At 38.1% G+C, this 21,918-nt stretch overlaps 1 protein-coding gene across 1 annotated transcript in view; it reads left to right on the forward strand.

Annotated features, from left to right (window-relative positions):
- The window catches only part of b3glcta (beta 3-glucosyltransferase a), a 54,705-nt gene that overhangs the window by 8,689 nt on the left and 24,098 nt on the right, over nucleotides 1-21,918 (forward strand). Inside the window, exons 3-5 of the mRNA XM_037677879.1 lie at nucleotides 14,842-14,951; nucleotides 18,009-18,085; nucleotides 18,528-18,639. Coding sequence (XP_037533807.1) covers nucleotides 14,842-14,951; nucleotides 18,009-18,085; nucleotides 18,528-18,639 — 299 coding nt within the window. The remainder of the gene's footprint in view (nucleotides 1-14,841; nucleotides 14,952-18,008; nucleotides 18,086-18,527; nucleotides 18,640-21,918) is intronic.

Consider the following 21,918-nt stretch of genomic DNA (forward strand, 5'->3'; position numbering starts at 1 on the left):
TTAGAGCTAGGGTGAGAAGTCTGGAAGAGACTCGGAGTAGAACCGCTGCTCATCGACATCGAGAGGAGCCAGTTGAGGTGGTTCGGACATCTGGTAAGGATGCCCCCTGGACGCCTCCCTAGGGAGGTGCTTCGGGTACATCTGACTAGGACGAGACCCCAGGGAAGACCCAGAACACGCTGGCGAGTCTATGTCTCTGTTGGCCTGGGAACGCCTTGGAATCCTCCCAGAAGAGCTGGAAGAGGTGGCTGTGGAAAGAGATGTCTGGGCCTCCCTATTAAAGCTGCTGCCCCCGCGACCCCACTTCAGAACAAACGTAAGAAGTTGCTTTTGTGCACTTTTTGGATGGATGGATGGATGGATGGATGGATGGATGGATGGACGGACGGACGGACGGATGGATGGATGGAAAAATGTGAAAAGTGGAACAAACATTTATTTTTATACCCTGGACCAGTGCAGCCAAATGATATCAAATAAAATGTGTATAAAATGTGGAAATGGGTTATAAATACTTTTTCAAGGCACTAAAATAGTTTTTAAATAATTTAGTGATGAGAAGTAATTATCTTTTATGCGTAGATATCAGCAGATCTTCATTTAAAAAAACTCTGTTATGCATCCGGCACATGCTTTGTGAATAATTAATTATTGCATTTTTATTGTGCTGACCGTGATTACTGTTACATTTGACATTTCAAGTCCGTATTCATCAGTGGAATTCATTTGCTATCTCGCATGACCTCAAATAAAAGAAACTATGCTGAGAATGTTTCAGTTATGTGAAAATTTCATGCAGGAAGGTTTTAAATTTATTTCTGAGTTAGACCATGAATAATAAAACCTGAATTGAAAACTACAGTGCGTTGTGAATTTTGGATGGAAATGCAACAGACTGAAAATTAAAATTGTCTCTCTTCTTATTCCTGCCTTGCAAACCTGTCAAGGTGGATTTTTATGCTTTTTTGACTTCACAAATATAGTTTCATTCCTTGTTTCATTTGACATGAAAAATGTCAAGTAGAGCAAACAAAAAGAGGTTTCATGCATTGCGTTATTGTTTCACATGCTCCTAGAATTGCCAACTGAGAGGAATTTTTGGGAGCCTATAAAGGAGTTTTGGGCTTTTTTTTTTTTTTTTTTTTTTTGCTGGACCTCTGCCTGTTTATACAACTAGGTCACTACAGACACAAAAAGTGCACAAAAGCAACTTGGTAATGCTCATTTGGCACCTCGGCACGAAGGGAAAATCTGAACAGACAGCTATCTGAACCGTGGAGCTACTTTATCTTACACTTTCTTTGTTATCACAGAGAAGCAAAACCATCCTGCAGAAAATGTTGTGAGGCAACAATAAAAAAATAATAATTTAAAATGTGTAATTAACATGATTGGTTTAAAAAAGATTGTAACTTGTAGGATGTGTTTGGACAAATCGGTTGCAGAATCTGTTTCTACAAGGAGGACAAAGCTGCAGTTTTATGTAGGGAGAAGAATATCTCGATGAAATGCTCAACGCCCACTCAGCACAAAAGTCCACTGTAGATCATTGAAGCCAGAAGCTACAACAATTTTAAGCCCCATTGTCGAAATGGATTTTTTTGGTAAAGTCATATAAAAGCAAAAGGCATCAAACATGTTTTTCTCTGTTTTTCTTCTTTTACTTCGTGTTCTTGATATTCTCATTAAAATCATTTGAATCAAAAATAAGCAATAGGTTTAGGTAAAACACATCATGCAAAATTTTTTGTTTTCTTTGTCTCTCTCTGAAGAATGCTCCTTGAAGGTTATATTTGTGCAAATGTCACTGCACAGAACAACGCAGCATTACTCCACATTAAAATTCTTGGAAAGGTCTTTGCAAGTCCACAAGGAGTTGTTTTAGAAAGTCGTCCTGAGCTCCTACATCTCAGCATGTGACCGTCACCATTTCTGTTAGCCCTCACTCACACCATACACTGACAAAAATACCCAACTCAAAAGTATTTTTGCTGTTTAACTCATGTCTGAAATTCTTGTAATGGATCTCTTGCATTCTGAATTTTTCTCTTTCTCTGTCTGTCTCTCAATTTTTCTGTCACTTTTTGCAAAACAGTCCTTAAGTGTCGGTGGGGCAAAAAATTAAATTGTCCCACAAAGTAGCTCCTCTTTATAAATAATGTGATTACCTATTTACTGAGCTGGCTGTATAATGTTTTGTTATGTGTATTTTTCACTAATTTGTTAATTTTTAGTGGAATTTAATTTTTATTTTGTGTTTCATCCCCCGTTTTTTACTTGTTTGCAGTTATGGGGCGGTATGGGGCAATACCGTTCAATGACACGTGTTCATCAATCGGATCCGAACACGCGACCGGTGATCCAAGCAGGCAGATTCAATAGTTTTGTTTGGGGCATCTGATTTTTCCTGCCCTGTGGACACATTTGGCTGGTTTTATCACTTTGATACGACCTCTACCTAGACCTGGCTTGAGCTCAAACCCAGGAACGGCTGCAGTGAAACCTGCTGAGTCCAACAGTGAAGATATACTGATTTTAAATCAATTTGGAGCAAACAGAGGAGACCAGAACAGAAAACTGAGAAGAACAGAGGAAAGTCAAAGAGCAGGAAATTTCCACCAACTTGCTAGGACCTTATTTAAACGATTCGTGTGGCTGTGGTCAGTCAATGGTTGAAGCAGATGTAACTGAGTGTTTGTGGGTTTAATCCCCACTGGAATCTTTTATTTGATTCAGTGATGATATGTTGTATTATCATAATTTTTCACTTTATTATTTTAGTTACTTCACTGACCAGTTTGTCTCCCGTTTAACTGTGCTAATCTGGAATATTATTTCAAAATTATTACTTCAAATCAAATCAAAATGACTGAGGAATGGAGAAGAAGTGTGCTGGTGCCCACTTTTAAGAACAGTGGTGATGTACAGAGTTGTAGCAACTAAAGGGGAATTAAGTTGATGAGCCACACAATGAAGATCTGGGAGAGAGTTGTGGTAGCAATACTTAGACGAGAGGTGACTATCTGTGAGCAGCAGTATGGTTTCATGCCAAGAAAGAGCACCACAGATGCCATCTTTGCTTTGAGAATGCTGATGGGGAAGTACAGAGAGGGTCAGAAAGAACTCCATTGTGTATTTGTGGATTTAGAAAAAGTATGACAGAGTATGACAGAGTGCCAAGAGAGGAGGTGTGGTATTACATAAAGAAATCTGGAGTGTCAGAAAAGTATGTTAGACTGGTACAGGACATGTATGAGGACAGCAGGACAGTGGTGAGGTGCTGTAGGAGTGACATATAGCTTCAAGGTGGAGGTGAGATTGCATCATGGATCGGCTCTGAGCCCCTTCTTGTTTGCTCTGGTGATGGACCGACTAACAGATGAGGTCAGGCAAGAATCCCCATGGACGATGATGTTTGCAGATGACATTGTGATCTGTGGTGAGAACAGGGAACAGGTGGAAGAGAACTTGGAGAGGTGGAGGTATGCACTTGAAAGAAGAGGAATGAAAGTCAGCTGATGTAGGACAGAGTACATGTGTGTGAATGAGAGAGAGGCTGGTGGAACAGTGAGGCTACAAGGAGCATAGGTCACAAAGGTGCAGGACTTCAAGGACTGGGGATCAACTGTCCAAGAAAATGGGGAGTGTGGTAAAGAGGTGAAAAAGAGAGTCCAGACAGGATGGCGAAACGTTTCAGGAGTGATTTGTGACAAAAAGGTGTCAGCAAAGGTCAAAGGAAAAGTTTACAAGACAGTGGTGAGACCAACTATATTGTTTGGGCTGGAGACAGTGGCATTGACAAAAAGACAGGAGAAAGAACTGGAAGTGGCATAAATGAAGATTTTGAGATTCTCCTTAGGAGTGACAAGGATGGATAAGATTAGGAACGAGATAATCAGAGGTGCAGCACAGGTTGAACAACTGGGAGATAAAGTTAAAGAGGCAGACTGAGATGGTTTGAACATGTCAAGAGGAGGGACAGTGGGTATACTGGTAGAAGGATGTTAGAAATGCAGCTGCCAGGAAAAAGACAAAGAGGAGATCTATGGATGCAGTTAGAGAGGACATGGAGGTAGTTGGTGTGAGGACAGAGGACTGAGTGAGGTGGAGGAGGATGACTCGCTGTGGCAACCCCTGAAGAGGGAAAAGCCGAAAGAAGGAGAAGACTTCAAATCAAATTAGAAATCCATTTCAGAAAGCTGTGCACTTGTCGGCTGGGGGTGGGAGGCATCATTTTCTTTGATTTATTGAATGGGACTGTTTTTCACGAGACACCACCTCGAACCGCGGGAGGAAGAAAAAAGCTAAAATATTGTAGACAGACACACACACATACACAAGCAACAGCAATAAATTAAGTATTTAGCAACATGTAAAGGTTTTTTTTTTTCCTCAGAAAATGTAACGCAATGCTAAAAATTTTCAGGAGATGAACATCCGCCTCACTAATATTTCTGCTCAGGAGTCACCACTGTTCAGCTGCATATAATGCTATTAAAAATGCAGTTTACTCAGCAGCACAGATAACCGTTGAGTGCATACTCAATCTAAGTGCCTCTGGAAAAGAAATAATTTAACCATCTGTAACATAATACACACAGTATTTTATTTCAAAATAATAATAAAAAAAAACAGTTAGATGCTTAACTTGTCCTCTCATACTCATTAAAATCACCTAGCACACAAAATCACTATAAATTTCAAAAATATTGTTTATGTTTGAGATTTTGGTTCAGCTATCATTTGAGTATCATCAAACAGCAACTGAAAAGAGCATGCAGCATCCGAATACCCGATCAATGAAATGAATAAACACATTTTTACTAGGATACAAGGCTTTTTATTGTCATTCACGTCACATGTTGTACATGAGGTGGAACGAAACTATGTACATAGGGTCCCAGTTACATCCAACAAAAATACAAATTGTAAAGAAAATCATTAGTAATATCAAAGTCATGAACTAAGAATACTACATTCACTAAAACTGAGAATGCACAAGACTAAGAATGCACTAAGCACTAATGGTACAAAAACAATGTGCCAAGACAACAGCAGCACAAACATGAGTCCGTATGAGCAGATGAGGACTAATGAACACATTATGAATACATAATGACAGAAAACTTTATTGTTCAATGTATTCAAAGAAATAATGCATTATAATCCAAAATTACATTTAATTTCACAGAGCTTTTATAGTTCAGTTTTAGACAGTTCAACTTTCTTTTCTATTTACTACTACGGTACTAGTACGGTACTACTACCGTACTACTACGGTACTACTACCGTACTACCTTCTTCTACTCTTGGCTTTTTTTTCTTATTGGGTGAATCTTCATAAGCATTCATACTAGTGAGATTCATTTCAAATGTTCAGCTCGTTCAGAACATTCCTGCTATGACTTTTTGTATTCGTGCAATTTTTACCTTTTGAACTATTTTGCTTTTTCGGACACGTTTTACTCATATAAAATGAATGGTGCTTTACATTCTTCAAACCCATTGTGCTGCTTAAAACGTATTACTGCTCATTTCAGCTTTTGTTTTGGTTCAGGTTGTTTTGGTTTTTTTTGGCTTCTTTGTGCACATTTCAGCTTTTTTCAGCTCCTTTCAGCTATTTTTGCTCATTTCAGCTTTTTCAGCTCCTGTATAGGTATTTTCTGTTAATTTTGTCCTTTTTAATTTTTTTAAAACACATTTCCACCTTTTCTGATGCTTTTAAAATAATGTCAACGTTTCGGTCTCTGCCTATTTCAGCTTATTCTGCTCGTTTCTGCTACATTACCGATCTAATCAGGTTTTCTACACATTTCTGCTGTTTCTTTTTAATCGCTTTCCACTTGTATTTTGCAACTTTCATCAGATGTCAGCTGTTCAAATTCAACCTTCATTAACAGTTTAGCGATGAAAGCTTTTCAGCCTGGTTATAAATGTTTTTTAAATCATTCAGCAAAAATCATTCACGCAGCATTTTCACAGGAAATGCAAGTTATCTCGCTTTTATTATTATATCCACTTGTTTAAGAAATAGTAAAAAGTATACAGTAAATCACATCTTACTGTATTAAAAGATCTAAAATCCTATTTTTATCAAACTGTGTAAGTCTAATAATATTTCAGACAGTATTTAGTAGATTGTAAATAAATTAGCAGACTTTAAAAAGCAAAGCTAAAATGTAATGCTGCTCTTTGTCTCCCTGGGATTGGTCATTTTGTTTGTGGAGGTGGAATTCCATTATGGTCTAGTGGTGCTACAGCAGTATTTGGTTGCCTCTTCTGTATTCGTTGCATAAATACTTGATCTGAAGGCAGCAGGGCTTCTTTTAGTTGTTGTTTATCTGTCACCTCTTATAGATAACACTTCTTCAAATCTAACCAACTAGTGTGGAGTTTGTTTCATCATGTTTAGTGGGGAGACCCATATTTTCAGACCTGCAGGCAAATTGTAGTGTTCATGTGTTTCTAGAAAGAGTCTAGGTTGAATAAATAGGTGTTGATAAATGTTTGGTTTTAAAGTTTGTTGTCTGTTATTTACTATAATCGCCTTTCTTCATATCCTAAAATCTGAATATTGGTGTTATCTTTTATTCTGAAGGTGACCAGAAGAGTCTCGACTTAATCAGCTCTTCTGTGTTTCGTTCTTTATGTTTGATAAATGATTACCTTGATTCTGTTGTATAAATCTCTGTGCGCCCCCTTCCTGCTCTGAATGTACCTGAATGTCTTTGATATTCAACTTAACGTCGCCACTGAGTTGAACTTCAAGAACTCTTATTGTGTTAATGTTCCTACAAAAGCTTTCAAACCTGAAATTGTCCAGTTAGCTAGAATTGAAGAAGCATTTCAGCAGAGAGGTGAAAAGCCTTGAAGAACCTTGAAAAGAACATTTACTTGGTTTCTGTTCGAACGTTCAGAAGATCAGCCATGCTGTATTTGGCTTTATGGAGTATGACACCAAAAAGATGTTTGGAATTATTGCTGTGTAATAAAAAACAACTTGTAAGTTTCTTTATATTTAGGAGGAACAAAAGGAAGAGGAACAGCAGATGCAAGGTGTCGTGCCAGAAGTTTATTTCAATCATACAGTCAGTGTTCATAGTTCTAATTTTTGTCTATTTGAGATATAATTTTAAGACTGCAGTTTCAAAAACTGGGAGCCCTCTTTGAGTTTTTTGGTTTATTAATCTAAAATGTCAGAGTGCTATGCAGCTTCATATTCCACGCTCGAGGTGTGCCTGATAAGCCACCAGGAATTCAGTATGCAAATGTCTTTCATCAGGATGTTATGACATTAAGAACAAAGAAGCCGGAGCAACAGGCAGTTCATTTTAGCTGTGATTTGTTCTGTGAAACATAACAACATAACTAGTATTTTGTGTAGACTTGGGATTGTAGAACTTTGCAGGGATTTAACAAATGTTCAAAAAATATGTAATAAGCTGACGCTAAGGACAAAATAATCAATTTGGCCTCATTACATGGAGCTTTGCGTGACCGTAGTGAATTGTGGATCTTGTAGAACACAATAAGAGGAAATGGGTTAAAACGACAATAAATAAAATCCTAAAATTTCTTAAAGGAATGCATTTTTTTTCATTCATTCAACTTTTATTTACACAGATATATCGCATTGATCCTCAAAGACTCATTTACATGTGAGACCTGTTTAGACAGACAAAAAGTAATGAAAGTGACAACATGTATAGGATTTGTAGGCAAAAAAAAAATCCTATCAAACTTTCACTCCTTGACCGAGGAGAGACAGCCTGAGATAAAACAACAACAACAACAACAACAACAACAAAAAAAAAACATCCCGCACATAGCGCATAGTGACACAGACATTCCGCATGGGAAGGGAGATTACGAGCAGTGAGCGTGTCCAAGGACACTCCAGAGGCACTGTAGGAGTTCTGATAAGTATGGTATAATAATTCAATTCCCACTGGTAAGATCTGTAAACACTCTCAAGGTCTGTCGAGGTTCACCTAGGACAGTGCCAGAGAGAATCCAAGAGTCCTGAAATGATACACTGTTTATTCTGCCGTGTCCCTCTGGTAGGTTTGCAGACTTCCTTGGTGGGAGGAGCCACTACTCAAGCCGTTTAGCTGTTTTGGTGAAAACTTTAAAAGCACCATATGCTATTTATCATGCAGTATAGCAATATTTCACCATCAGAGTGTGTTGAAAATGACAAAGCTAATGCCAAAGTGCAAAGCACAAAACTCACATAATCAGTTATCTCTAGGAATATATGATTGTGGATCAGTCTCAGCTACTTCCACATCAAATTTGAGCTCAATATCAGTAAAACTGACTGAGTTATATTCATTGTTGTGTTTTTTTACAGTTAACTAGCTGTATGGGTTGTATTGAATCAGGTTGTTAATCAAATGTTAATCAATTTTAGATGTCAAAATGCTTACTTTCTGATATATATAACGTTAGACATAAATAAACATATACACAGATACAGGTAAAAACATTATCACCATGTCTTCTTCTTTTGTGGTGTGCCAATAAAAAACATCAATAAAAAAGTTATGTTTGACCTCCATCTTTAATACTTCTGCAGTTGCACAACGCCAGTTTCTTCATATTAGGGAAAGCATTGTCTCTACAAAAAAAAAAATATATATATATATATATATTTAAAAAGAGCACACAATGTTCACCAAAGCAATTCAACGTCTAAAAGTTTTATTTTTATTTTTCATAAACTTATGGAAGCATCCAGAGAAATATCCGCATCTATTGACACAAGGGCCATAAATTCAAGTATTTTCATCTTTCTTGGCATAAATGACAGAAAACCTATTTATGTTATGTTTCATCCTGCACCTTCTCAACCAATAGTTTTATGAGGAATAAATGGGCCTCATAAGCAAATCCCAGAATCTCTTAAGAATTAATTGCTTTAGCTTCCTGAATTATTGATATTAAGTGAAGTTCAGGGAGGGTTTGAGTTTAGCATTCATTACTCTTCAGAAGAGCTGACCGTTGAGTCCTGAACTCTGGAGAACCTCTGACAAGTGTGATTATTATAGATTAGAGAGTATTGTTCTCCAGTTTTTACAGGTTGGATCCACGGTTGTTGGTTTTTTGTTTTTGCTCTATTGCAATAAGACAGTTTTCTCTGTGATAATTTTACACTCTGTCCAACGGCTGTTTCTCATACAGACTTTTTTTTTTTCATCTTTCTTCATTATTATTCTGGTTTTGCACATTTAGTGTACCAGCCCATATTTCTTTAAGTACTGACCTTTTCCTCCTCTCACTCCATTTCTACTATCTTCCTCTGATATTTTGCTCTCAGTGTTTATTGGCTGATATTTGTGATATTGATCTTTTTTTTTTTCAGCAGTAAGCTGAAAGTTGAATACACCATGCTTTCCATCGATCTTTTGCAAGGCAATTAAAAGTATGTATTAACAGGAGATGAAAGCTGATAGAAAATCATTGCTTCTACTGCTTGATCCATAAGCTTGCATTGTGTAGATGATTGCCAGGGGGAAAGGTAAATCATCTTTTTATATCTAAATTAAACTCTCAACAACCTATAAGCAGTTGGATACAGTAGGCTCTTGTTTATTGCGGGGGTTAGGTTCTGCCTCCCCCCCTGCAATAAGTGAAAAACCTCGAAATAAGAACACTTTTTTGTGTATATATATATATATATATATATATATATATAAAGGCTTTAAATACCCTTCTCACACTCTTGCAATGTTATAAACTCTTAACAACATATGTATATATACTGTACAGTACTGCAAAATTTTATATGGGGACTCACCAGCCTTGGTCCAGTTCTGGTCAGGCTCTGATTGACTCTCTGCAGCCGTTGAGCACCAGACCCTTTTGGAGAGAGACAGACCTTCGTAGAGCCAGCACAAAACCACACAATGGTCCCAATCAAGTTCATATAATCCAGAGAATTCCAATGAAAAAAGTCCTGGTGAGCTCTGGAGAAAACCCCAGACCTCAAAGCAATGCCTCCCCACTCGAGAGGCTTCATGGGCCGACAAGTAGCACTCATATTGACCGATGAGGCTGGAAGAAGTTCTGGTCCGGTTCTGGTCTGGTTCTGATCTGCAGCCACTGAGCGCCGAAGTCACTATGAATAAGGACCAAACTTTTTAGTCTGGTTCGGATCGGATCAAAACGTTCCCTCCATTTTTGCAGAAAGCAACGGGCTGGGAGCACTGTTGGCTTATGGGTAATGGAGTTCTTTTGGACTGGTGATACAGTAAAGGCTTATTTAAAGAAAACTACAAAATGATGGTGGCTGTCTGTAGTATTATTAATTATTAATTACCTTTTTATCTGTATAATCTCAATCACGTGAAGTAATATTAAAGTTGACAATTGTTGAAAAACTGGAAAAGAGCAAGTCGGCGAAAGTCGAACTGCGAAGTAGCGAGGGACTACTGTGCATTGAACTTGTGCTTTAAATGTATATATGTACAGTATATTGACTTTTAAACTTTTAAACCTTCAAGCTGAAAAACTCTGTTTGAAGACAGATGTTACAAAGTGTGTTGTTTGTCTCTCTCGTGCACTGTTTTGTAGAAGAAACAGTAGTTATAGAGGAGGGTTTTTTTGTTCAGAAGGTTCATTCTGGGCCATTTTGTCTCAGAGAGTCCAATCATGTGAGTCACTGAAGTGAATCGGGTTTTAGGTCGGCATTATCAACTGCTGGATGGGAAATTGTGGCTGTTCACTATGGAAATGAACTATCAACATCCTCTCTCATTTCCACCTATGTGCTCTGGACCCATCGTAAGTTCTTCTGACAACAGCGTAACAGCCTTGTCCACTGACTCCCATCAATCTGGATTTCTCCAGACATTCATCATGAAGATTGCACCCCTGATCCACCTTCTGTCTTTTGACTCATCGCTTTTCTTAGTTCTGAACTGGATTAGAAATACTTTTAGTGCTGTTGTTGCCTGGCAGTGCTACATGTGCTTATTGAGCTGTGTTGAGAGAGACGCTCCAGGCCTAAATAAATGTTCCTGTGACAGTCCCAATGACTTCACACACCCACTTAGAGAAGCTGATGGGGACAGCAGACCTGCAGGAGTGCCCAGAAGTCGGTGCGCTCCCAGCTATTCTGCCACTTGGCAACATCTGCAATCTGCTCCAAGGAGGTGTCACTATTGATTTGTGTAAATGACACTACAATGCTACACAGCCAGTGGCCAAGAAACTACAGTCCTTTTTTACATGCACTCATCTAGAAAAACAACCTTATTTTAGTTTGTTAGTCATACTTCTCTAATTTGTTTGATTTTATAACTCCTAATGTAAAAATGTTGAAGCAGCATCTAAACACCCAAAGCGTTCACATTTCCAGGAACCAGCTAGTGATGGCCTTTTAAAGAGTGGCTTTCTTGCGTTGAGAAGAGCATCAGAAAATGACAAAAGAAGGTGGCAGAAATCTCCTCCTTCCTATTTTATCCAATATATTTCAAGGCTGATACAGACTTTTCCCCCCCCCCGCATGGAGTGGCCTCTGAGGAATGCTGAACAAGAAAAGATAAACGAACACTAGACTCCTGCATTCTAGTTCCATCAACCTGGCAAAATAAAATAATTTGCGCTGAGGAGACTGGGGATTTGGCTGCATTTCCTCAGGACCCTTACATTTTTTTTATTATTCCCCACAAGACTCTGTCTTGAAATTAAATGTGCCTTTTTTGCAATTCAAGGTTTTTGCAAAAAAAAAAAGGGCATAAAAAGAGCATTCAAATGAGCCTGGCCAGGTTTAAATTAAGTTAAAACAACTTCAGATGAACAGCAGATGACATTTAGCACAGAATATCTATTTATTTGATGAAAACTAATTCAGAAGCAGCGACTGGAAAGGTTAGTAGTGGAAAAAGGTCTCATATCTATAGTGGTGGGGGTGGGTTTGCAAAGCTGATTTCTTCGGTTGTGGGGGAGGACCATTTGTAAGTAATTCTCCAATATAACCTTTTTTCTATTGTGAGTAAAATAGTTAATTGATTACTATTGAGCGAGTCTTTCTGAATAAATGAATTAGTTTTCTTGAAGATAAAGAAGAATCAACCTTGAATTGTTGTTCTTTTATTTAGGAAAAGCAGGTTGATTATATAGTCCTTATTTTATATATTTTGGATAAATATGTTATGAATGTTTTTTTTACATTTAAAATACCTTTATTTTGTTTAACATTTTCATAGATCGTAGATCCATAGATGATGATTAGGGGCTATTTAATAAAATAATCATCATACCATATCAAATAACTCAGAACATTGATGAAAGCATGAGAAATCATTTAAATACAAACTATAGTGACATGTGATTTTTTTTTTTTGTGTGTGTTTGATAAGTGAGTGGAAAGCCATGGGTTGCTTTAAAACAACACCTAGCGACTGCATTGAAACTTTGCAGGATACAGTCAGAGAACAAATGCAGCAAAGGCATGCTACCATCGGGGGTGTGGGGGGTCTTTTGACCTTGGGACAACTCCTTCTCAGAGGACTTTAAATATCTCCCTTTTGTTAGATGGTAAAGTCAAACAACCAGCAACTGCTATTTCGCTCTAGTGCCTCAATTTCCTAGCTAAAATGTAGCAATAGGCAAACACTCAACACATTCCAGCCTAAGACCCCTCTGCTTCTATAGGAACCTCATTAGCAATCTTTGCTTTGTTGCAAGCACCGCCAACCCTTATAACATTTTAAAATGTATTTCCAGTCCATGACCTTCTTAACTGAAAATACACCTTTTTTTCTTCTTCTTTTAATTCTATATTCATCTTAGCCCTGAGCTATGATTATACAGGTCTCCCTTGAAAATGTGTCCTCATGACTCAATGAGACTAACCTGTTGGTTAAGGTTGAATGAAAATACAGTCTCACTTGTTCACTAAGAGCTTTGTGGTGTATTTGGCAGTAAAGACCTGAAAGACCAGTAGGTCTTTAAGTACAGACGGATGCATCAGGTGTATAATTGTGATGCCATGCAAATCAATATAGTGCACAAAGGTGATTTTGAACAAGCTAAAGAGCTGAGGAATGGTAGCGGAGGAAGAAGGGCACCAATCCAGGATTTTTCCTTTTCCCCTTTTTGTGTCGCCACTCAATGATTAATCGAAAGCCATTAGCGTTGAGTCAAGGCCAGTGAATTCAGTTTTAATTAGTTTCTTCTTTTTTTTTTTTTACCTCATTCTCCTTTGCTTTGACATTTTATGTGCTTTATCTACACAATGAAAAATTGGCAAACTGCTTATCTGATTTTTGCCTTAAGTGTCTTCCAGCTAGTATTGACGTACCATGCTGTATCAGGAGGCTGATGGCTCACCTGGGGTCTAAAGATGTACTCCTTTATGAGAAACTAAATGCATACACACGCTCACACACAGTCTTTCCTTTAGCAAACTCAGCAAAAGGACATTTAGAGGTGAGGTGGCTGTATTCTCACTAAGTTCAGCTCTTGAGGGTAGATCGGTTAGGAGATGGACCTGCTTGGATTTATCAAGGAATCCCACAAAGACACCGTTGCAGGGGCTCAAGGATCAATGGGATCTGTGTTATGTGCCGAGAAAAGGGTTTACACTCCCTGCAGTCCTTTATCGAAAAGATTTGACAAAGATATTGTACCTGATATAATGTCTATCTCTGTCGCCGACATACTTCTAATTCTGAGGTGAGTGTTGGGTCAAGTTCTGTAATTGAAGTAGAGATAATCCAGCTAATCTTTCCTTCATCAGTTCCTATAATTCACATCACTCCCCGGGTAACGTGTTCATTTTTTTAGGTTGTTTTCAATTTTACCAAAAAGGATTGATACGTATTTACTTTAGGTTCTGAATAAATTGGAATACTTGTACTTGTCAAATTTTAGCAAAGTACCATGAGAGCGTTTCCAACATTAATTACATTGTATTGTCTTTATGACTGTAATCCTTACACATGTCTAACCAATTATATTTTCTAAAGCTTCTTGAAAGCTGTGCACATCCTTTTTTAAACTTCTGAAGAGCTGCTTAGAACTACAAAATCCTGGCAACTCCCCTGCTACTCTCGTTACCTGATAAAGGCTCTGCTTAAAATTCTTGAAAAGCCGTTTTGTTTTCACAGTCACTTCAGCAGAGTTCTGCAGTCTTTATTTTGATGTGAGGGACAGCTTGCAGGGTTTTAGAGTTGTCAAATATAATTGTACGGAGCCAAAGACAAAATGACTCTTTTTCTTTTATTGTTCTTCCTTTTTTTTAATCGCTGCCCCGTGGTTCTTTGTTCTTGTTTTGTGTTGACCGTGAGAGCCACTGGGTTGATGTGAACTTGTTTGTGCAATCAACAAGATTTTTCACCGAGCTGTTTCACTTTTAAAATCCTGCGTATTCCACATGAAGACGACCTGCAGCTACCAGTCAATGTCAGCGATTAAATCGAAGCATGCCAGCATCAAATCAGCCTTTATTAGCCCATTTTAAACTGATGTTATTGGTCTAATGGCTACCTGTTAATTATGGTTTTATCATTACAATGACAGGGTTGAATTGAACTGATTCTGCTTCCGGGTGTTCCTGCACTTCATAGAAATACTCATCTGCCTGCTAATCTTTTATGAAGTCAAATAATCTAGAAGGTGACATTTACATACTCTCTTCCAAGTCAGTTAATGCTCATGATGTGGTTGTTGTTATCACCAGGCCAATAATGGAGATTAGCCAAAGTCACCTCGGCAACTTGGAGTGCGGCTCTTATCTTGTCTCGCTCTTAGAAGGTCATTGATTGCCCTGCTCCTTTTTTTTTTTCACAGTGTGGGCGCTCTCTCACATTGTTGTCCTTTGTGTTTCTGCAGAGCTGCGGGAGATAGTGTTTGTCATCCAAAGTCAAAGAAACTCCTTCCATGTGAAGCAGGCAGAAAGGCAGAGAGCAGATTTACTCAAGCAGGCGCATAGCCTCACAGCGGTAAGATTCAAGTCTCGTGCTCTCCTTCTCTTTCTTTGACACACTGAATATGGACACTCATGCACTAAAGGTTTTACTATAGACTGAAAATAGTTTCACTGTCTGAAGAGGTTATTTCTAAACGTGAGCTTTAGCTGGGCGTTGACGCCATCTGATGCCAACACTGGTTTGCCAAAACATCGCAAATGTATTTACATGCTGTTGCTATTTGCATGAATGTCAGAAAATACTCCTAAATTTTAATATTTCATAACGGCTTGACAAATTATTCATGATAACCTTTATGGACCCCTGCATGTAAGTGCATTTAAGTCCTAAATATGAAAGCATGGTTTAAAATATGCAAGAGTCTCAGCTCTTTGTGACATATGGCTACTTATAATTTTATGTAATTAGAAAATCTTTTTGCTCCGTTCAGGAGGAGGCTGAGGACGTTGATTCTGAATGAGCTGCACTTGACTGTGTGAGACTGTAGAGGCATTGGGAGGGGAGTGACCTAAGATCTCTTTAGTCACGCTGATAGGACATCTTTAGAGGAAGCAGAGTTCCAGGTCTTGTGTTTTCTTTGACACTAAGGTCTTTAAGTTCACCTACCTTCTTCTAGAAGAAGAGGCCCCAGTGATGCTTCTGTCAGACTGACCAGTTACATCAAAGTGTGGGACAGGGACTTCCTGAGTGGACTTTATTAGATGTTGGGTTTGATCTCCTAAAGTCTCACCAACTTTAGGGAATCTTGTTTCTGAGACTCGAAAGCAGAAGTGCCCAACCATGATCCTTGTGGTCTACTGTCCTGTATTTTTTAGTTTCCCTGCTTCAACACACCCAGCTGAAGTGAACGAGTTATTGACTGGTTTATACTTCTACTAAACTTGATGACATTCTCAGTAAGTAATTCAATTATTTGAATCAATTTGTGTTGAAGCAGGGAAACAGTTAAAACATGCAGGACAGTGAGCAACAAGGATCAAGTCTGTGGACTTTTGCTCTATCTTGCCCAGAGTCCTGAATAACAGAATAAGTATTCCTCAAGAAAAATAAAAGAAATTTAATTTTTCAGTCTGCCTTTCACTATTTTCAGTGTGCCTTCACAGTTTTATTTTCTCAGTGAACGTGTTAATTTCTTATGAATAGTCTTACCTGCAATAGCCAGCAGTCGGTGAATTCTGCAAGGAGAAGATAAGGTTTCTTAGAGATAAATCAAGGTTACAGAGCCTCAGAACTTGGTATCTTAATGGTTTTTTTTTTTATTTTTATCTTAAACCTAAAAAAAAATTTTTTCATTTCAAGTATTGCTGTTTTGTATGTTTTATGTTGACAATTTGAATTATCCCTTTTTTTGTAAACAGGATTTTTATTGATTTTTTTCAATTTTGAACATATGACAAAAAAAAGAGAACACAGAGAACAACAAAGTGCTTTTCATTAAGACAATAAATCCCATCAAGGCCGATTTAAATATAGTGTGTTACAAGAGATTGAAAGACTTTAAAAATCATCATTTGGGAACAAAGATGTTATAATTAGTTGATATCATGTACTTCCCAAAGTAAAACCAAGTAATTATCTGGCAGTGACACTGAATACATCATATTAATGAACTCATTGTGGAATTTGTGAGACAGCATAATATGGAGTCAAAAGCAACGGGCAACAATAATGAAATAATTTAAAGGTTACAATGAATGTTATGCTTGGAAAAATAAATAGATAAAATGCTATTTTTACAACATGTTCCTTCTTCCAATCTTCTTAGGTACAAGTTATAATAATCCATCTATGACTTCAGTTTCACCTCCACAACACAAAACAGTTTGCAGTTCTGTTTATAGACATGCAGGCTGCTTCCCGGTGCAAGACGCTGAACCAATCACATGAGCTGAGTACATATACATTATGTTCTGGCATATTATGGTAGTTTGTAAGGAAGGAAGGCAATATACTGTATATACATCTATATTTATATCTATCTCTATAGATATAAATAACACCAACAAGGACCGTATGGAGTTTGTCTATATTTTTTTTTCAGCTATACCAGCTTCCACTATTCTTGGAAGGCTTTACATAGAATTGTGAAGTACTTCTGTGGGAATGTATTCCCATTCATTCTGTAGAGCATTTTTGAGGTCAGGCACTGATTTTGGGTGAGAAGGTCTGGCTTTGTAATCTCTGTCCAGTTCATCCCAAAGGTGGATGATGGGATTGAGGTCAAGTCACTGTTCAGTGAAGTCCTTCCACACAAAACTCATTAAAGTGTGTCTTCATAGTACTTGTTTGGTGCACTGGGGCAAAGTTATGTTGGAAGAGAAAATGGCATTCCCCAACGTGTTGCTACAAAAGTTGTAAGCAGAATATTGTCTAAAAATGTTTTAGTATGTGGACGTGTTGAGTGTCTATTCCCAGAGATATGGGGCCATATCCTGACTAAAACACCTGAATTCAACAATTAGCGGATACGTTTTCCATAAACTGAATGTTGGTTTGTATGTTTGGCAAACAGAACTTTGAGAACAAGTACCTGCAGAATTTATTTTCAGAGACACTCCAAAGACCAGAGATGGGCAGAAACACTACTTGCGCCACACAATGTGCACTGTTTTCAAGCAAAATATTTTCTACTGAACAGATAGCTTCTCTTTATTATTTTCTAAAGCATATTTGTAGTCTGTGACCCTGAACTAATTAGATAAGGGCTACTCAGTTTTTGTAAGGTTTATATTCATCCTTTGAATAAAATAAGTTTTGTTTTTGGCATCACGGGTCATAGAGTTCACACAAAACCACAAGTTGTGTGTGTATTTTGAACAGGCACTGCATTTACCAGTGGAATGGAAAACTATAGCTGCTGCACTACTTGCTGTACAGTAAATTATATATAAAAATATTTATACCAGATTTAAAAAAAACCACAAAATCATTGATACAGTATTGAAATGATTGAAATAAGCAGGATCCATTAACGCAACAAGAGCAATTATAAATTATGGCTACTTAAGTTAACACGCTTCATTTTTGTACTGATTTCTAGTACAGTAACTAAAACTTGTGTATTTTCAGAACCCCCCCAAGGTTTTGTTTCTTCACAGTTTGTCAGAAAATGAAGGTGATTGGAGCATCCTTCCTCTGCTGCCTTAGTAAGTATCCTTGAACTGCGGAGGTTTGAATATTATGTAGATGCCACAGTCTCTGTCCATTTCCACATTTGATTAATCTTTGCTACATTTGTTGAGAAGTCATTGCAATGGCAATACTTGTGACTGATTGCTTCACGTTATAGTAAAAACCTTCTTAATGTGTGTCAGTTTGTGTGAAAATAAGCTCATTAGAGCAGTTAATCATGATAAGAATTCATTAGCAACAGCTGCCTGGGCGCTACTTAAGAATCCGATACGTGCTCCTGATTTTGTTAGGTAATTGTCTTGCATAACAAATGTTCAATACTTGGATCAATAAAATCACATCATTAGTCTTTGCATGAAATATTGGGACTGCTTTTTTAGATTTGGTTCCTATATGTAAGTGTTCTGTTCGTCCTTGATGAACTTTGGTGCTTTGTTTGTGAATGTGTGTCCTCAGCTTGTCCAACTCGTTTGAGAAAAACTCGTCCTGGATCGTGTTTCTCGAGGAGGAAACAAATGTAAACATTGTTACTCTTCTCCACGTCCTGGTAAAATTTGACAAGAGCAAAGTAAGAATCTTTTTTTTTTCACACCGTCATCATATTCTGTCTCTTATTGTGTAAATCATCGGTGAGGCAAAGCTTCTTCTTTTGAGCTCCAGCTTTTATTTGATCATCACCTCAATTAGCCAGTATGATTCTCAGGTTGGCTCCGTATCCTTTGAGTCTGTCGGGCTTCGCTGAGCTCCACCACATCAAATCATCCCCTGTCAGACACAGCTCTGCTGTCTTGCTCCAATTAAACATTTTTCATTCATATAATAATTGTCCATCTACGCATATGGGATCGAACCAGTGGCTATGATAAATGCAAAATAGATTTATCAAGAAAATAAAACACCCATCTTAATAAGTGTCAGCACTAAAATATCCACGGTATTATATGCTTCTTTAGGAATCTTCATGCTAATCCAGATAACGGGGAGGTTTTTCTTTTTGATCTGGGTGCTCAGCAGTTGTTTTTCTTTATTTTTATTTTTTATTTTTTTGGTGTCAGTTCTTCTTGTCAACAGGCTGAAGCACAAGCAGATCTTATAATTACACTTTGATGTTAATCTGACAGAAATTAATAATCCATTATTTCTTCCAGCAAAAGCATAGGCTTGTTTATGTCTGTTATTTGGCTGTCTTACATAAACCCTTCATAGCATGTTATTCTCAAGGCAAAGATGGTTTTCAGTATGGTTTGCATATTAAATCTTTCATCCTGAGGAGGAGGGGAAGACAAAATAATACATCCTGATGACTTGTTTCATTACAATGAGCCCCCAAGCAAAATATTCTTTCTCGAGTGTTACAGCTCATCGTGGTCAGCTTCAGTCTGAGCCGAGGAAGGGACGAATAAAGTTTTTGTTTTGGAATATTTAAAGAAAAGAAATGTGCTCTCAAGAGCATGGCACAAAATCTTAGTGTTTCATGACTTCTCTCATAACCACAACAAGCTACAGCTTCGGCCTCGTTGTAAGACACCAGACATTAAGGCAGCAGAGATGAAGGTGTTGTGTCACTGCGGACAATTTTTCTCAGGAATGAATGTAGTAAAAAAAACTAACAAATGAAGATTTCAGTCAGTAGCTTCAGCGGACAACAGAATATTTTGTGCCAAGGTTTAGGCAGCTCAGTGGAGGCCACATCTTCCAGTTAGCTTACTCTTTATTTGAACTCTATTATCTGTAACTTCTACCTGAATTACTGTGTGGATGTTTATGAAGCATTCACACATTCACACACATTCACACTCTGTGGTCCACACTGCACTCAACCACCTGGAGCAGAAAAACTCTTACGTCCGTATGCTCTTTGTGGACTTCACATCCACCTTCAACACCATGATCCCCCAAACCCTGATGGACAAACTATCCACACTAGGACTAAGCCCCTCCATCTGCAACTGGGTACTAGACTTTTTAACAAACAGACCACAGTTAGTGAGGATCCACAACCTCTCCTCCTCCACCATAACCCTCAGCACTGGCTCTCCTCAGGGATGTGTGTTGAGCCCCCTCCTGTTTACTCTGCTCACATATGATTGTGCAGCTACCCATCCAGGCTGTCACATTGTAAAGTTTGCAGATGATACAGCGGTGGTGGGATGCATCACAAACAATGATGAGTCCAGCTACAGGCAGGAGGTGGAACACCTGGAGAGCTGGTGCAGAGAGAATAACCTTCACATCAATGTGAAGAAGACAAAGGAGATGATTGTGGACTTCAGAAGGAACAAAAACACCTACACCCCCCTGAACATAAGAGGATCTGCGGTGGAAGTGGTCTCCAGCTACAAGTACTTGGGTGTACACATGAATGACAACCTCAGCTGGAGCAACAACACCACCAGCCTGATCAAGAAAGCTCATCAGAGACTCTACTTCCTCAGACGGCTGAGGCGAGCTGGTCTGGGAAGCTCAGTCCTCACCTCCTTCTACAGGTGTGCAGTGGAGAGCATCCTGTGCTCGAGCATCAATGTGTGGCATGGAGGCTGCACAGCTGCAGAAAGAAAAGCTTTGCAGAGAGTGGTGAAGGCTGCACAGAAATCTGTTGGAATCAGTCTCCCCACCATCACAGACATCTACACCTCCAGATGCAGGAAGAGGGCCACCTGCATCATGAAGGACCCCACCCACCCAGCACACACACTTTTTGCCCCACTCCCCTCAGGAAGGAGGTTAAGGAGCATTAAGTGTAGAACCACTAGACTGAGGAACAGCTTCTACCCTGAGGCTGTTAGACTCATGAATCTCTAACTAGAATAATCACTGTGAAAAACCATATCATGTTGCTGCTGATCTGTTTCATGTTGCTGCTGATCTGTTTCAATGTTGATGTGTTCATGCGTGCACATCTGCTCACAGACTCATGTTCATGTTTGTGGTGATGTTCAATGTTTTATGTTATGAGTGCTTAGTGTATATTTAGTTGATATTTTTCTTAGTTCATATCTTAGATGTTATTACTGTTTTTCTTATACATTTTATTGTTGGATGTAACTGGGACCCTGTGTACATAATTTCGCTCCACCACATGTACCACATGAGGTGCGAATGACAATAAAGAAACTCTGACTCTGACTCTGACTATTGTGATCCATTTATCTTCCTACGTTTTTCACCTCTTTCAGGACAATCCTGCTTTTAGCTTTTTGAAATATTTTGCATTTTCTGCCACTTTTTTTTGCATAGGAAAATAATTGAGCTCATCCTTTGATCCATCTTTTGATCTGTTTTCTGGTTCAGCTTCTTTCAGCTTCCTCGTGCAAATTTAAACTTTTTTCAGCTACTTTCAGCTAATTTCAACTGGTTTTCATCTGCTTTGTAATCCTTTTAGATTATTTCTGCCATCTACAATATTTTTATGCTTCTTCTAACTTTTTTCTGATAATTGCAGCTTGTTATGCTCCTTTCAGCAATGTGCTGCTAGTTTCAGCTTTTTCTGCTATTTCAGCTAATCTTTAGCTGTTTTATGCTAATTTTAGGCTTTTCAACTTCACTCATTTCAACTTTTTTCAGCCTAATTCAGCAAAATGTGCTCTTTCTACTTCATTCTTGTAATTTCATAGTCTTTCTGCTTTTTTTTAGCTACTTTTAAGATGATTTTTGCTAATTTCAGCGTTTTTCAGATATTGTCCTTTTTTGTGCTCATTTCTGCTTCTTTCAGCCTAATTGGACAAACGTGTGTTCTTTCTTTCTTCTGCTAATTTAAGCTTGTTGTAACTTTTCAGCTACCTTTTTAGCATTTATTTTAACTAATTTCAGCTGTTTTCAGATAAATTAAAGTTTTTCATGGTTATTT

The sequence above is a fragment of the Nematolebias whitei genome, chromosome 6 (genome assembly GCF_014905685.2).
Source record: "Nematolebias whitei isolate Nwh7 chromosome 6, NemWhi1, whole genome shotgun sequence".
Lineage (NCBI taxonomy): Eukaryota > Metazoa > Chordata > Actinopteri > Cyprinodontiformes > Rivulidae > Nematolebias > Nematolebias whitei.